The sequence below is a fragment of the Equus quagga genome, chromosome 1, assembly GCF_021613505.1.
Source record: "Equus quagga isolate Etosha38 chromosome 1, UCLA_HA_Equagga_1.0, whole genome shotgun sequence".
NCBI classification, from domain to species: domain Eukaryota; kingdom Metazoa; phylum Chordata; class Mammalia; order Perissodactyla; family Equidae; genus Equus; species Equus quagga.
In genome coordinates, this window is record NC_060267.1 from 174,752,738 (window position 1) to 174,770,049 (window position 17,312).

Genomic DNA, 17,312 nt, shown 5'->3' on the forward strand with positions numbered 1-17,312 from the left:
GCGAGGGGGAGGCGGTCGCGGCGGCGGCGGCGGCGGCGGCGCGGGCCGAGCGGCGCGGGGATTGGCTGCGGTGGGCGGAGACGTCAGGCTCCCGCGGCCCGAGCGGTCGCCCGGCGCGGCGCGGCGCAGTCGGCTCCAGCGCGCACGGCAGCGCGGAGGTGTCCTCGGCCGTGCCGCCTTCCGCCGCCGGGCTGCGCCGCCAGAGCCGGGACGCGCCTCCGCGCCCCTCGCCGCCTCCACCCCGCGGCCGCCGCTCCGCTCGCTATCGGCGCGGACACCATGACGAAGAAAGAGAAGAAGTCCTTCAGCCAGTGCATGGCCGAGTGGAAGCTCTTCCTCTACAACCCGACCACCCGGGAGTTCCTGGGGCGCACCACGAAGAGCTGGGGTGAGCGGGCGGCGGGCCGGGGAGGGGACGCGGCCGCGGGGTGCGCCCCCGGCCTCCGCACTCCCCGGGCGGCGGCGGCGGCGGCGGCGGCGGAGCCGCGCGGCCCCATTCATTTTTCGCGGGGCGGGCGGGTTCCTTCCTCCGGGCCCGGAGCGGGCTCACGTGCTGCCCGGGCCTCCCGCCCCGAGCGGCGCCGGAAGCCGGGGACCCCTGCCCGGAGCCGAGCCCGAGCGAGCGTGCGGGGCCGCGCGCCCGGCCTCCTTTGTCGGAGCGCGAGAGGCCCCGGCGGCGGCGCCGGCGGCCCCGAGAGCCGGCTGCTGCTCGGCGCGCGGAGAGGAAATTTCCACTCCCGCCGCTATCTTGTGACCCGACCACGCTGCGGCCGCGGCCGGTCGGAAGGGCGAGGGAGGGTTCCGCGTGGGGGCCGCCCGATGTGCGGTGGGAGGGGCTCGCGGGCCGGGCCACTGCCGGGCGCTGGAATTGGGACCCTGGCAAGACCGCTGAAAAGGTTCGTTCCTCCCTAATTCCTTTTTAATTACAGACGTTTTCTTCCTTGCAAACATGCCGCTTTTCGGGAAAGTAAATCCCCTCTGAATGACACAGTTTTTTTTCCTGTGCTTTCAAAACGTGTGATGGTTGTGGATGTTAGCAGTTTTTCTCTGCATGAGTTCTTTGTTTTAAAAGAAATATTCAAACCATCCACCCGTGTAGAGCTGCTGCTTTAGAATGCCTCCTTTTTCCGAAAAATTATTTTAATCTCTGAATAGGGACTACTGCTGTTTTGGGGTTTTTTTTTGCCTTTATACTTGAGTAAACTAATTTTGTTTTCTCTTGGCCTTTTGAAACATATTTTGTTAGTGGGTCTTGATACATCTTTTCTTCTGAGTGAGAATAAACGTCTAGAGTCGGGAGCTATTTGGGCACATTTTTGAGAGAAGCATGGAGAGAGTAAATTGGCTGTGACTCAGAAAATAAACTGTTGCTGCTGACTGAGATCGGCTCCTCCGGCAGGGCAAGGCGGCTTGAGTCCCGTCACGAGCTGGAAGGGGCCTTGGGGGTTTTGTGAATCCAACCCCCTCTTCAAAGATGAGAAAAATGAGACTCAGAGAGGTGGTGATTTTTGCTTTGTGTAAAATTACATATTCCACAGAGCCAGGAAAAGAACCCAGTTGTCCTTTAATCCTAGTCCAGCGGCTGTATTATTTTACAGATGCTTTGCCTAACTGCATAGTAATCACTCACGATTTTTATTGAAATGGCTGTCTTATGGGAACCACTAGTGTGGTGAGGAAATAAATCTTGCATCCGGAGTTAACTGGGGGAAAATGGTGAACAATTGTTATTGTTTCTGGAGTGTACTAACTTTTTGCTGGAGGATTTTTTGAGTGCTGGAGAGGAACTAACTTCTGTAGGTTACTTTCCTCAGTGCCTTCTCATTTCCCGATAAGTATCTTCACTTTGTGTAGGAAGGACTTTTCTTACTGCAGGCAGTGCTTTCTATCTAACGTTGTGTAATATGATGTTGGGGTAGAGATTTTGTTTGGTATATGCGTTTAAATAGAGAACACGTGCACAAATTATCAAAGTTTAAGGCATTGTATAAGGGCAGTAGTAGCACAAGTAAAGTTGGGAGTAGTCTTAGAAGGATTAAGGCAAGACCTTTTTTCAAAATGGAAAATAAGTGTTAGTCTTATCAACGGATAGTAAATTTCTATGCCTCTTGTAACAGTGGTAAGCCAGTGCAGAATGGCATAAATAGGTGAAAATTACGCATAATCCTCTTCCAACGTAAGAGCATCCCTCCAAGGATATGTGGGGGAGTGATGGGTGGAGGCGGAAATCCTACTCAGCCCACCAGGCTGTGTACCCTGGAGCATAGGGGCCTGCCTGGAGGAGGCTTGTCTGGTTCTGATTCTCAGAGGCACTATGTGGGCTAGCTGCCTGATTGCATCACCTCGGAGATACCTACTGTTAATATTTCTGTATGTCTCTGGGCAGACTTAAGAAATGTATATAACATTAATTTTTTTTTTTTTAACAAAAAGAGACCATACAGTTAGTGTTGTTTTATAATATTTTGAGGATGTTGTGGGCATCTTCCCGTGTTAATAAATAAACATCTGTATCGCCACTTTTAACAGCTAACTAGTGTTCCATTGCCTAGTTAGGTGTACTGTGAGTTTTTTTGGACAAATTTATTAACATGTGTACGCATGTATGCGTGGGAGATAGGGAAATATGAGTAACTCCTCATTTTTTTAACCAGTGTGTTATTATATGTACTGGTCCGTCCTCTTCCCATTCCATTCCCCCTTACGTGTACATTTTTGCAAATTTATTTCCTTGAGATAGGTTTGTACAGGTGGAATTTCTAGGTCATGTATGGTATATGTACCTTTTATGTTTTGAAAATGTTACACTTTTTTTTTTTTTTTTAAAGAAAACTCATTTTTGGGAAGTTTTTTTCTGGTTGCTTTTGAATTTAATGGAGGAGGTGGTGGTGGTGAGGGGATTACATCTTTTTTTGGCCTTGGAAAAGTTGCTATGTCTGCTGCTGTGGAGAGAAGGTCCTTCCCTAGCTCGGGGGTTTTAGAAGACATTCATTTAAGATGTTTCCTGATTTTACTTTTTACCTTCAGGTCTTTAGTACATTTGTCCCATTTAATCTGAGGTTTCTCTCCAGGTGCCTTAGATACATTAAAAGCACACATTTAAAAAGCGATTTTGCCATTCATATTTGGGGTAAAGTGGAAATACTGCATGTTACATCACTTTGCCTTGTTTGAAACAACTATATAAAGGTTTGGAGGAGCTTCTTGTATATTTGGCTGATATCTTACACTTGGTTACAGCAGTTGCAGAATGCTTACACGCGTATAATCACCTCATTGGATTTTCACAACAGCCTTCTAAAGCATACCATGCAGGTGATCACAGTGTTCCTAGAGCTGGTTTCTCAAGCAGAACAGTACGACACATTAGGAATAAGTGGAAACACAGGACAAAGAAACTGTAGCACCTTGCGGCTGATGTTGCAAATATTAAACCTAAATGCATTCAATACAATGAGAGTGAAAGAGGGAAGCTTAGAGATCATCTAATGTTATCTAAACTGTAAGTAGTAGACTGTGTGTTTCAATTAACATTTTTTAAATAATGAAATAGAATAGCAGAAATATCAGAGTTTATTCTTCCTAATAAATTTATTCTAAGGAAAAACGTTGTTTCTTGAAACTTTTCTGTGTTTTGTATATACAGATACCCTGAGGTAAAATGTATTTCTTACTGTGGTTCACAGTCAGAAAAAGCTTGAAAGCTGCTAAATCTAGCCCTATGCCATTTCGTAGTTGAGAAAATTGAACCCACAAATCTGATTTGTCAGAATTCAGTCACTCGGTTAGCGATAGACTCCTTGGCCTTCAGACTCTCCAAGGCAGAGCCTTTTTTTTTTTTTTAAACTATGCCATGACGTGATGTCATTTAATGGCATCTGCTTATGGGCTTCTTTGGAGTTCATTGTCTTAAGGTTATCTGTCAGTAGGTGCTTTATATTAGTATTATCTTAAAACTCGAGTTAGAGATTTCCAAACATAGTCAGGATTCTGGACCAAAACGATTGATACCTATATTTTGTTCATGTGCCTTTTCTTTTATTATAGGTCCTTGAAGTGCCATTTTCTCAGTCACCTGCTCCCGTTCTGGGTCATGCCTCAGTAAAGGCTCTGCTTTGGAGATCAGACTCCATCCCATCTTGGGTGTCTGACTGTAGGGGAGAAGGCAAGTGTGCTTATTTTCCCGGTATCACATAGTTTTGTAAGGTGTTGTTCTTTGTCCTGTGGAGTGTGACATGTTAAAGAAACTTTGCAGAAATATGCATCGTTGGCAAAGTAACAGGACTTGCCTTACCCTGTGTGCAGGCTGCAAAGGAAGGTCAGTGGTGGGTGTGGCGGCGGCAGCAGCAGAGGCCTACTGAGCCATCACCCAGCGGGAGACAGCACTTCTGGACTGGTAGTGGAAGGGAGGGAAAGGGGTAAGTGTATGTCTTGTGTTCCAGACGCCATTGTAATTACCGGAGTGTGTGCTTGACTGTTGTTAAAGCGCAGCCTCCCCCCACCCCCGAAATAATTTGATTTCTTTGAAATTGACTTTTGAATTTATATCTGTAGAATTAAATTAGTTGTATTAAGAGAAGTTAAAAAGCCCTCCTATCTTTAGTAACTACTTTTCCATGATTTGTCATGTTTGATTAAGACCCATTCATTTAACACTGATTATGTGATGGGAGGAAAAAACCATTTAATTTTGAAAGGTAAATTACTTCTAATTATGCATTCATTACATTGATTTTGAAGTAAAATCACCTGTAGTCTTTAACTACTTAGAATAACTACTGTTAACATTTTCATAGTATTTCTCCTATATGTAAATAAATTTTTAGGAAATGTATAAGTAAATTTAAAAATACACTGATACCTAGTTTTAGCATTTAATGTTTAAAGGGAATGGTTTTTATTCCTCTGCCCCCTACTTAGAGGTTGATGTGTTGGGGTATCTCTGGCCCTTTCTGTCCCCTCTGTGGGGATTGTCCACACTTTCCGCTAGAATTTCTGTGTTCTGGTGGTGTTAGTTACTCTCTCTGTTGGGACTCTCGAATCTGCATCTCTAGTCCGTATGGCTTTTTTATGTTCTTACCATCAACTACCGGTCAGAAATCTTCAGTTGGATGTTTCATAGGCACCTGTTCTTCGAAACCTCCGTTGTCCTCAGGGGCTCCTTAGCATGACATACAAACTGTCATCTCGCTGGTTTCTCTCTCTCCCCTCTCATCTCTCTACTGTTCCACATGGTTCTCTCCTGCCCCTTCTGGGCCTTCTTCCTTCACCTTTGCCTGGCTACTCAGGTGTCTGCTTTGATACTGATCTCTGGCAAACATCTTTGAATCCCTCTTTGCCTTAAGACCAGGTCAAGTGCTGCTATGTGACTCACAATACCTTTTTTATGGTAACATTTATGACCTTATGTAGTGTGCTTGTTGGCTGTTTACCAGACTGTAAACTTCTGATTAACGTCTCACTCATCTTTGATTCCCTAACACCTAGCCTGATGCCTCGCACTTAGTAGGAACGTAATAAAAATTGGTTGAATGAACGAGCGGTATTACGAAATGTTCCCATTTAATTAGTCTTCTGCAACATTGTTTTTAATGTCTTTGATGGTATTGGTGTATCATAGTGTAACGATTCCTCCAGTATTTGGGTATTTTCCTTTTTCTGTTTTTTTTTCCTCTTTTTCCTGCAGTACTTTGCATTTTCATAGAAGTTGAGTGTTGGGAAGAAGCTTCCGCTTAGCTTTCTCATTGGAGACTCAGCTGAGTTTGTGACACGCCTGGGTTGTGCATCTGATGAGGATAACAGAACAGGGTTGTTATCCAAGTCTCTTGCTTCCTGCTCTGTTCAGCTTCTTAGACTGCTCTTAGGAGACCCTCAGAAAGGCCGTTTTTTTTTTTTAACCTACCTGCTTTCACATTTAGTGAGAGTATGTTTAACCGTGTTGTCCTCTCCCCAACAGGGTGCTGTTACTAATAATATTTCTTTTTTCTTTTTTTTGAGAAAGATTAGCCCTGAGCTGACATCTGCTGCCAGTCCTCCTCTTTTTTGCTGAGGAAAACTGGCCCTGAGCTAACATCCGTGCCCATCTTCCTCTACTTTACATGTGGGACACCTGCCACAGCGTGGCTTGACAAGGTCTGTACCCGGGATCCGAACCAGCAAACCCGAGCCACCAAAGTGGAATGTGCAAACGTAACCACTGTGCCGGGCTGGCCCACTAATACTATTTCTGAAAAGAATTCTCTAACTTAACAGCCTCCCACGTCTCCTGTCTAGACGGTGTTGCTGAGCCCTTTGTGGAGCTGGCACTTACTTGTCACCTCCACCTGGTGCTTTGCTAATGCCCTGTTAGGGTCTGGCTTCAGAACTGACCCTCATCCAAGGCGTAAGGTACTTTTCTCTTGGCAGTTTCTGGCCCATAAAAGGTGGCCCTTCAGGGGCCGGCCCCGTGGCCAAGTGGTTAAGTTTGCACACTCCACTTTGGCGGCCCAGGGTTTCGCTGGTTCGGATCCTGGGTGCGGGCATGACACTGCTCATCAAGCCATGCTGAAGCAGCATCCCACATGCCACAACTAGAAGGACCCATAACTAAAAATACACAGCTATGTACTGAGGGGCTCTAGGGAGAAAAAGGAAAAATAAAATCTTAAAAAAAAAAAAAGTGGCCCTTTATACCCGGACACCGGCTCCATACAGCTCCAGTCATTTCCTGGTCCCTTCCTGTCTGCCCTTGTCTTGTTTCCTGAATGTGTGTTTCCCAGGTGCTGGGTGGCCTTGTTTTGTCTTCATCTTCATTCTGGCAATCTCATAAAACAACTGCAGAGATCACTCACGAATTTTGCTTCTCGGTTAACATCTCTCTCAGATTCCACTTGCTTGCTGCATATCCCATAAATCTGGGAGAGTGAGGCTTAGCTGTCTTAATGAGCTCTCTAACTCTAGTATCTTAGGTGTCACCTGGTAAACAGCACACTCACCCCCTCCGCCACTGAAGTTCTCAGTTGCTCCTATATTTGCAGTTTTTGAAAACAGTGTCACCATCATTTTGTCATCTGGGCTCTAAACCTGGCCACCTGTTGCCAATTCTATTTCCAAACATCTCTTGAATCTGTGACCCACACCCTGATTATCACTACTGCTGTTAATTTGGGAGTGAACTTTTTCTGACCTACTCACCACTCCCGTAACCGCCCTCCATATCGTGTGAAAGCACACATTCAGAGGCAGCCCAGGGTGCTCATTTTTCCCAGCTTCATAATGCTAACCACTCATTTCAAATTTCTTAGCCCTTAACATTCCGACCAACCCTGTCCCCACTATATGAGGATCTGGTAGTGCCTTTTCTTTCCTTTTTTTGCTGAAGAAGATGTGCTGTGAGCTAACATCTGTTGCCAGTCTTCTTTTTGCTTGAGGAAGATTAGCCCTGAGCTAACATCCATGCCAGTCTTCCACTATTCTGTATGTGGGTTGCCACCACAGCTTGACTGACGAGTCGTGTAGCTCTGCACCTGGAATCTGAAGATGCAAACCCAGCCCGCTGAAGTGAAAGGCACCAAATTTAACCACTAGGCCAGGGGGCCGGCTCCTGGTAATGTCTTTTCTTATAAATTCTCTGATTACAAAACTTAAAGCATCAGATGAAGAGGTTTTTTTTTTTCAAAGTTGCTCCAATTTCAAATAGACCACTGGCTTTCCAACTTTTATCTACTCCTTTAAAAAAAGTATAGTGTCAGGCCGGCCTTGGTGGCCTACTGGTTAAGTTTGGCACGCTCCACTTTGGTGGCCCGGGTTCGGTTCCTGGGTGCTGACCTACACTGCTGGTCGGTGGCCATGCTGTGGCAGAAAGATCCAAGGAATCAGTTGGAATCCTTGTGACCCAAACCAGTGTGACCTCACTCCTATCAGATTATTTCTAAGGCTGCAGCTTTGATCATGCTACTCACCATACCCTAAAACTGTATTTGGATCCCCATTGCTTTCAGAAGGTTTAAATAAATTCCAGACAGCCTGGCATTCCAGGATTATTACATATCAGCTTAGAACTAAGTTTCCAACCTTAAAACCTGTCATTTCCCACTTTACTCCCCATACACCACATGTTGTAGCCAAATCGGTGTATCTGAGGCTCCCTGGTTTGGAATGCCCTGCTCATTCCCTCCCTCTGCCCTTCATTCTCTGCATTATAAATTCTTCCCTCCTCCACAGACCAAGCTTGAGTGCCCAGCTCTGCTGTAAGCCTTCTCTGATATGCCTAGGGGAAAGTAATGCCACATTTATCTCCTGTGACACCTGCACCTTTGCGTCCTGGATTATAGTGTGTGTGTGTTGCTCCTACTCACTGGCTGTTCTCACAGAGCAGGATTTACCTCTGCACTTTACAGCCCTATGGCATCTCGCATGTAGTAAGCATGTGCTATTTTTCTGATGAACAGATTGTCATTTAATCAGTTTCAGCTTGTGATTCACCTGTTCCTTGGGCTAAAGTTGAGGGTATTGTGGGTTAATTGGTATAGCTCCGTGCTGTGAAAGTCTTATTTGTGGAGATACTTGTACATAAAGCCATGACTCCCCTTAGCTCATCATGATTCTGTTCCACTCAACTTCTCATTCATTTGAAAGTTTCCAGATAGGACATCACAGTCAAAGTGAGCCTGTGGGTACATAATATTTTTAATCTGAGAAGCATACCAAAATTCTGAGAAGATGACCAGAGTAGGACTCAAAACCTAGCCCTAAAGTCTAGTTTGCCGTCTCCATCTAGGCTAGTTACTCATTTTCAATCTCTTGGTCTTAATTTGCTCTAGAAGAGAAAAGTTGCATGAGATGTTTCAAATGTCACTTGGGAATGAAAAACAAGGCCTGTACAAATGCTTTAGAACTGGAGGTGGCAAACTTTTTCTTTGAAGGACCAGATAATGTTTTAGACTCTGCCAGCCGTATAGTGTGTGTTGCAGCTACTCAACTCTGCTCTTGGAGCTTCGGACAATATGTAAACTGCTGGGCCCAGCTCTGTTTCAATCTTTTATTTACAAAAACAGGCAACTGCTGTGGTTTGCTGACCTCCACTTGAGAAGTTACGGTTAGTGGTCAGTGTAGGCTGACCCCAGAAACCTGAGCTGGTCTTAAATGGGATGTGGACTCTCGGCTTCGTTCTTTTCATATAACAAAAGTAACAGCATTGTTTGAATTTTTACAGTACAGATGTGGATACAGTCATGTGTTGCTTAACAACAGGCTGCCTTCCGAGAAATGCATCGTTAGAGGATTTTGTCATTGTGCGAACATCAGAGTGTACTGAAGGGGAACAAAATTTGCCACCCCAAAGTGTACCTCTTTAACATGAGGATTATTTTAGGCTGATTATTTTTAAGAAACAAAGACTCAGAGTTTTCCTTACTCCCTCCCCCTTAACTCCCTGGAAGGATTCAGATAAACCTGTCTCGGAGGGGGGAAGCGAGCTGTCACCTTAGCATAACATGAACTAGGTGGTAGACAGGGAGGAACCTAGAAAAGCCTGTTTGTTGGGCTCCGCTCTGTTCTTCTGTTTCTGTGGCCAAACACACACTTGTTTTCCAAACGTTCGCTCCTTTTCACCTGCCTGTGAACTGCCTTCCTTCCCTTTGAAGTCCCTGACTCTCCTCCCACCCCCAGCATCTTCTTTTATCTTTAGCTGAGGATGGTGTTTAAGGGGAGAGCTTCCACCATTTTGGCAAGTTAGTCAGTTTTCCTGGATTTCTCTCATGTATCCATGTTATTAAACTTTTGTTTTTCTCCTGTCATTCTGTCTCATGTCAATTTAATTCTTAGACCAGCCAGAAGGACGTAGACGCATACAGGAAAATTTCTTCCTCCCCTGCAGTACTGAGACAGACCTACATGGTACAGCCTATTCACACCTAGGCTATATGGGACCACCAACCTATATGGGGTCTGTCGTTGACCAAATGGTCATTATGCACTACGGGACTGTAATCAGTAAGTCCACCGTCATCCTCAGCTTCTTCTCTGGGTAACCTCTCTTAACTATAATGCTTTTTACAACGTAACACGTGGTATATCCACTTTGGATAAAGGGCTAGCAGTTTCTTACAGAAGTAAACATACACCTACCCCATGATTCAGCAGTTCCACTCCTAGGTGTTTACCTAAGAGAAATGAAAACATATGTCCATAAAAAATACTTGTACAAGAATATTCGTAGTAGCTCAACTGGAAACAGCCCAGGTGTCTATCAGCGGGAGAATGGATAAACAAACTGGTGTGTCCACACAGTAGAGTACTTCTCAGCAGTAGAAGAACGAAGTACAGATACACAAGACACGGATGAATCTCACAGTGAGGCTGAGCAGAAGACGACACACTATGTGATTTCATTTATATGAAGTTCTAAAAGAAGCAACAAAAACCCAGAATGGTGTTTGCCTCTGGGACAGTGGGCGGGGAGATTGCCTGGGAAGGGGCATGAGAGAACTTTACAGGGCAGTGACAGTGTTCTCTATCTTGAAATAGAGGTTTTGAATCATATAGGCGAATGCATTTGTCAAAACCTGTCTAAGGTACATTGGAGAATTGTGTATTTCACTGAATGTAACTTTTTCGCCTCAATTTTAGTTAGTATGCCTGCTGAAGTGTTCAGAGGTGAGGTGTACTGACATCTGCAACCTGAAACGCAATAGTAGAATTTTAGCTAGAATCTAGGTGGGTTTATGGATGTCCGCTTGCATTTCTTTCAACCTTTCTGTATATGTAAATATTCCTAATTGAATGTTGGAGAAAAAGAACACACGAATACACTCATGTTTCTCTTGACCACCTTCCCCCAATCACAGAGTCTTTCCTACAAATAATGATTATCTGTTTTCCTACCAGTCCTTTTTCAGTGCATTTATATATGTGTATATATACGTGCGTATGTGTATGTGAGTATGTATGGACTATATAGGAATAAGTAATCTACTTTTACATAAGTCACAGGAAAAAGTGTATGTTCTAGAACTTGTCCTTTTTTTGCACTCACTGTCTTTGCTGTGTTGCCATGTCGGTATATATAGATTTATCTCGTTCCTTTGAATCATTGCATAATATTTCATAATGTAGAGATATATATCCAAGATGTGTATATTTCTTTCTAAGGGCTATTTAGATTGTTTCCAGTTTTTCTCTTAAAAATTGCTGCAGTGTATGTGTGCAACTATTTATCTAGGGTAGATACTGAGAAAAGGAGTCGCCAGTTTATAGTATATGCTTATTTTTATATTAATAGATTGTTCTTCCAAAAAGCTGCACCAATTTATACTCCCACTGGCGGTAGATGAAAGTACCTGTTTCCCTTGGACTTCCTGAGCGTTGGAGATTATCACTCTTGACCCACTTCTGTCCGTTTGGTGGGCGCTGGTCTGCGCTGGGTGTGATGGGCAGGCAGTACGTCTGGTAACTGCCCTGAGAGATCTTTGTGTTTCCTAAGTCTCCATTTCTTCACAGTCGCTTGCTCATCTTTTTGCTCTCTTTGGTCTCTTAACTCTCTTATTTTAAAAATTGTACTTGTTTTAAAGTAACATGATCGCAAATTTAACAATCATTTATGGCCTGTTTAATCACTTATCCCAGAATTTGAATAATCCATCATTTCTTCACTGATGTGAACTGCCAGCTTGGTTACATGCACAGCTCCGTTTTCTATGGACCCTTCTTGGCCACTGTGTTGATCTGGATCTAGTCATGTGTCAGGGTCACACTACAGTGTATGAAAGCTCCAGGGAAGGGTTGCAAAGTGAAATAAATGTCTGAAATTTATGTGAGGGCTCTGTCCAGTTTTGGTATCTGGATAGTGCTAGCATTGTAAAAACCATTTAGGTAACTTAGACGGAGCATATGAAAAGGATAGTTTATGTATAGAAAAGGAGTCTATGCCTCGAAAATTGGGAGAACCAACTAAAGCCATTGGGACATGGTGTCTCTTTTAGGGGTAGAGCTCTGTTTATTTTCTGTAAAAACCTGTGATTGGGAAATGTTTATTTTCTTAGAAATATCATATATTACATCTGTTTTCAAATTTACTAATTATAAACTGGTTTTATTGATCAAATTAAATGATTTTTTTTGCATTTTTCATTAATTTGTACTTTTATCTTAAATCTCTCCTACTTTCCTTGAATTTATTTTAGTCTTGAATTAAAAACCCAGCTTTGTTAGTCTTAGTTGTTTTTTTAGTGACTACATGTAAAGCTGTGGATTTTACTTTGTTCTGCTCTGACTACATTATTGTTTTGAATTTTGAATATTTCAGGTTTTGTTGTCTTTTGAATCCAAGGATTACTTTGAAGTCCATTTGCTAAATTTTTGTTTTAGTTTCTAACATATTTACTTTGATTTCAGAGGATGTGGCCTTGATTTTTTTTTTCTTTTTGCTGAGGAAGATTTGCCCTGAGCTAACATCTGTTGCCCATCTCCCTCTATTTTGTATGTGAGCCACAGTCACAGCATGGCAACTGATAGAAGAGTGGTTCTATCAACCAAACCAAATGCCAGTGCCAAAGTGGAGCCCTCTGAACTTAACCACTAGGCCACCAGGATTGGCCTCCTTTTTTTAGGTGTGGGGTTTTTTTTTAGATTTTTATTTTTGTTTTTTGTAATTTAAGTCATGGTCAGTTTGGGGGCAATGTTCCAAGTTTGTAAAGAGTATATTTTCTGGTGACTACAAAGTTCTACAGATATTAGGTAACTTTAGTTATGTTTTAAAAATACTTAGTGACCTTTTTGTTATTGTTTACCTCGTCTGTGGATTTCTGGAAGAGGTATGTTAAAATCTCTAGGCTGAATTGTGATAAATTTTGTAATTCTTTTGTTTTACATATTTTAAGGCACTTAGCATCACGAAGGTTCGTGGCTTTTATGCTGTATCTTGATGTATTTTTATTTACTTTTATTAAGACAAATAGCTTCGCCCTGTTAATGCTTTTTGACTTGAATTTTAGTTTGCTTACAATAATAAGGCCACATCTACATTTCTTTTTATTAGCCAAGATCTACTTTATTTTCAACCATCATGTGTTATAATTTTAGGTTTCCTTCTTTAAATAGCATTTAGTGGATTTTAACCCACTTTGAGAATGTCTTTTATTATTTGACTACTATAAAATTATTCCTGCCATATTAATTTTGGAATTTTAATTTGATATTAAATTTAACCATTAAAAATTTTAACTTTATGTAAAATACAAACTAATACAGTAACTTAAAGAGATCATTGACTGTCTGGTGAAGGGTGTGTGTGGATTGCCATGGGGCACAAGGAAGTTTTTGGAGGTGATAGAAATATTCTGTATCTTTAGTGGTGATTTCACAGGTTGTGCAACTGTCGAAACTCCCTGGGATTGTACACTTGAAATCAATGAAAGTTATTGTATGTAAATTATTCCTCAGACCTGGTAAGGAAGAGAAATTAAAATCACCGCTTACCTAGGTGTTACCTAGTAAGTTTTACTGGTTTCTTTGCTCACCATTACGTTATATATTTTTCCTCTTTGTCTTAGATGTTTTTGGAATTTAGTGAATGAGCTTTGTCCTTTTTTCCAAGATAGACAGATGTTATATAAATAAATTTTTCTAAAAAAAAAAACAGGAAATTAAGACTATAGCTAAAACTCAGATCATCCTTGACCCCAATCCCCATCCCCACCTCCCGTATTCAGAGGTACTCACTGTTGATGAGTTTTATTTGTAAGTTTCTGGTCCATTAACAAACACTCTATATACGTGTATTTATAGAATTCTATAACTCTTTTGAGTGTTTTAATTTTAAGCGTGTGGTATGTGTCGTTCTGAGGTTACTTTTTCCCACTTGGGGTTTTTGAGCTAGCTTTCATTCCTTTTTTAACTACTGTTTATAGTTTTCCATTGTGCGTTATGTTTCGTTGATTCTTTGCTTTGTGGACACTCGGGTTGTTAGCAGTTGTTTGCTGTTGCTCTTCAGGTCTTTTGTGTTGATGACCAGTTTTTTCAGGTAGGATTTGAGGGCAGTAAATTCTCTGAGTGCTTGTGTGTCTGGAAGTGTCTTTTGTTTCCTTGGTTGATTGATCATTTGGTTTACAGTCATTTTTTCTCAGTTTGAATATATTGTTTCACTTTTGACTGATGAGACATGTCAGTCATGTTTCTCTGCCTTAGGTAAAATCTGTTTTATCTTTTTCGAAGCTTTAAGAAACTTTCTCTTGATTTTTAGTGTTCTGCAGTTTTACCTGTTTGTGTGCAGGTATGGGATATTTTCCAATATTTTTCAATCTAGACACAAAATTTGTTACTTCTTTGAGCATTCTTCCCGCTCCTCTCTCTTCTGGTGGAATTCCTGTTGGATTTGTTGATTTTCTGGTTCTGTCCCCCATGTCTCAACAATTTTCAAACCTGCCATCTTGCCCAGTATTGCAGAATACCTTGGCTTGATTTTTTAGCTCACTGAATTTTTCTTCAATTTGGCCAGTTCTCTAAGTTAGCGCTTGTCCTAAGTTTTTATTTTTTGAACAGCTTTATTGAGGTATAATTAACATACAATAAACTGCACTTTAAAAAATTCTTTTTGGTGAGGAAGATTGGCCCTGAGCTAACATCTGTTGTCAGTATTCTTTTTGCTTGAGGAAGATTTGCCCTGAGCTAACATCCATTGTCTGTCATCCTCTTTTTGCTTGAGGAAGATTGTTGCTCAATCTTGTATGTGGGATGCCGCCACAGCATGGCTTGATGAGCAGTGTGTAGGTCCACACCCGGGATCTGAACCCTGAACTCCGGGCTGCCAAAGTAGAGTGTGCAAACTTAACCACTACGCCACCAGGCTGGCCCCAACAAATGGTTTTTTAAACAAATAGTACTGGGACAACTGGATATCCACATGCAAAACAGTGAAGTTGAACCCCTTTCTCATACCACATACAAAAATCAACTCAAAATGCATCAAAGACAGACAACTTAAAAGCTAAAACTATAAAATTCTTAGAGGAAAATATAGATGGAAGACTTCCTGACTGTGGATTAGGCAATGGTATCTAGATACGATACCAAAAGCACAAGCAACCAAAGAAGAAATAGATGTATTGGACTTCGTCAAGGTTAAGAACGTTTCTGCTTTAAAGGACATTATCATTAAAGTGAAAAGATAATCCACAGAATGGGAGAAAATAATTGTACATCATATGTCTGGTAAGAGGCTTGTATCTATAATATATAAAGAACTCTTAGAACTCCAATAAAAAGACTACCCAATTTAAAAATGGACCAAAGATCTGAATAGACAGTTCTCCAAAGAAGCCACAATGGCCAGTAAGCTCATGCAAAGATGCTCGTCCTCATTAACCATGAGGGAAACGCAACTTAAACCCACAGTGGGATACCACTTCACACCCACTGGGATGGCTGTATAAAAAGACAATAAGAAGTGTTGATGAGCATGTGGAGAAATTGGAACCCTGCCGCTGGGAATGTAGAATGGTACAGCTGCTTTGGTAAAACGATCTGGCACTCACCCAAAAGGCTAAACATGGTGTTACCCATATGACCTAGCAATTCCGTTCATAGATGAATGTAGTGTAAATTATACCTCAATAAAAAGTTACTTTTAGGGCCAGCCCAGTGGCACAGTGGTTAAGTCTGCACATTCCACTTCAGTGGCCCGGGGTTTGCCGGTTCAGATCCTGGGTGCGGACATGGCACTGCTCAGCAAGCCATGCTGTAGTAGGCGTCCCACATATAAAGTGGAGGAAGATGGGCATGGATGTAGGCTCAGGGCCAGTCTTCCTCAGCAAAAAGAAGAGGATTGGCAGCAGATGTTAGCTCAGGGCTCATCCTTCTCCTCAAAAAAAAAAAAAAGTTTTAAAAATTCAGATATACAAAGGATTTTAAACTTGTACTTGTCTACATAAAATTGAGTTTTTAAAAAATTTATGCCTGCCTCTGCCTTGAATTTTTTAAACTGTAAGAATGCTAATTTATTTACCAAGGGAAAGTAGTTTCTAGTCAGAGTTCTCTGAGGAGAGGCACAGTCTTTCTAGTATCTTGGTACCCTCAGGTAATTAGGAAGTTTGTGAGAGTAGGGAGTCAGATCACACGATCTTGGAGTGTGCTGAGTGGATGTGTATGTCCAGGCCTCGAAGCCTAATGACTGCCCTGTGCCTGTATTGTGTGCTGGTGTTATAAAGAATTTGGGTGGTTTTTGTCCCAGGTTCCTGGCACAGAGCTTCTAAAAACCCTTGGAGTTTCCTGAGTGATAGGAGTGTCTTTATTATGCTAATAGTGACTCCTGGTGGGCCCCTAGATGGCTTCCATGGGGGCTGGTCCCCAGAAAGACCACTCATGTGATTAGAGGGCTCAAGATTGAGCTCAATCATGTGGCCAATGATTTCACCATTCCTATGTAATGAAACCCCAATAAAAACTCTAGACACTGAAGCTTAGTGGAGCTTCCAGGGTGGGGACCACATTGATGTGCTGGAGGGTGATGTGCCTTCATTCCACCAGAGAGGGCGTAGAAACTGCATTCCCTCCCAGACCCCACCCTGTGTGTGTCCTCTTGACCTTAAACAAATAGACAGCCAGTTATTTCTCCAGCAAAATGAGTTTACTTGGGATCAACAAAGAATTGCCTTACAGGATCTGCAGCCATAGCAAGCCACGTGCAAGTTCCGAGGAACAAGGATAGGAGAAGCTTCCAAAGAAGGGAAGAGGAAGTGGGGAGGGCCGTTGTGAACAGTCCGTTGGAGGAATTGAGAGTTCCAAGTAGAGTGCTTTTCATTGGCTGAGTTGTGACTGTCTCTCGTTGGCTGAACTCCTGTTTAAGAAGACAAAGTTTTTCTTCTTCCTGTTGGGTTCTGCCATCGTCATGGGGCGTGAGAGCTCCCCCTTCTGGCCTGCCAACTTCATTTTAAGGGAGGTTTCTGTTTATCAGATTTCACAATCCTTTATAACAAAACTGTAATCCTAAGTATAGCTCTTTGCTGAGTCCTGAGTCATTCTAGTGGATTATCAAACCAGAGGGGGCAATGGGAACCTCCCAGATTGGTATCCCGTTGGTCAGAAGTTTGGGTGGCATCTGAAGTAAGGGCATTCTTGTGGAGGACGGAGCCCTAACACTAATAGTGGAGTCGGCTGCTCCAGGTGGTTGGTGCCGGAACTGAATTGTCAGACAGCTAGTTGAGGTTGAAACATAGTGGCTGGACAGGACCCATTTCTCCTTTGGGTGAAACCATGGTCAGCTTTCTTGCTGCTTAATTTCTTTTATAGAGTCCGCATGAATCAAACCTCATTTGTGAAAACATTTTTTGAGAGTAAAA

The 17,312-nt window shown here is 42.6% G+C and overlaps 1 protein-coding gene across 1 annotated transcript in view; it reads left to right on the forward strand.

Annotated features, from left to right (window-relative positions):
• The first annotated feature begins 124 nt into the window (after positions 1 to 124).
• Positions 125 to 17,312, forward strand: part of ATP1B3 (ATPase Na+/K+ transporting subunit beta 3) — a 40,750-nt gene continuing 23,562 nt past the window's right edge. Inside the window, exon 1 of the mRNA XM_046666202.1 lies at positions 125 to 388. Within this exon, the coding sequence (XP_046522158.1) occupies positions 280 to 388 (109 nt within the window). The 5' untranslated portion in view covers positions 125 to 279. The remainder of the gene's footprint in view (positions 389 to 17,312) is intronic.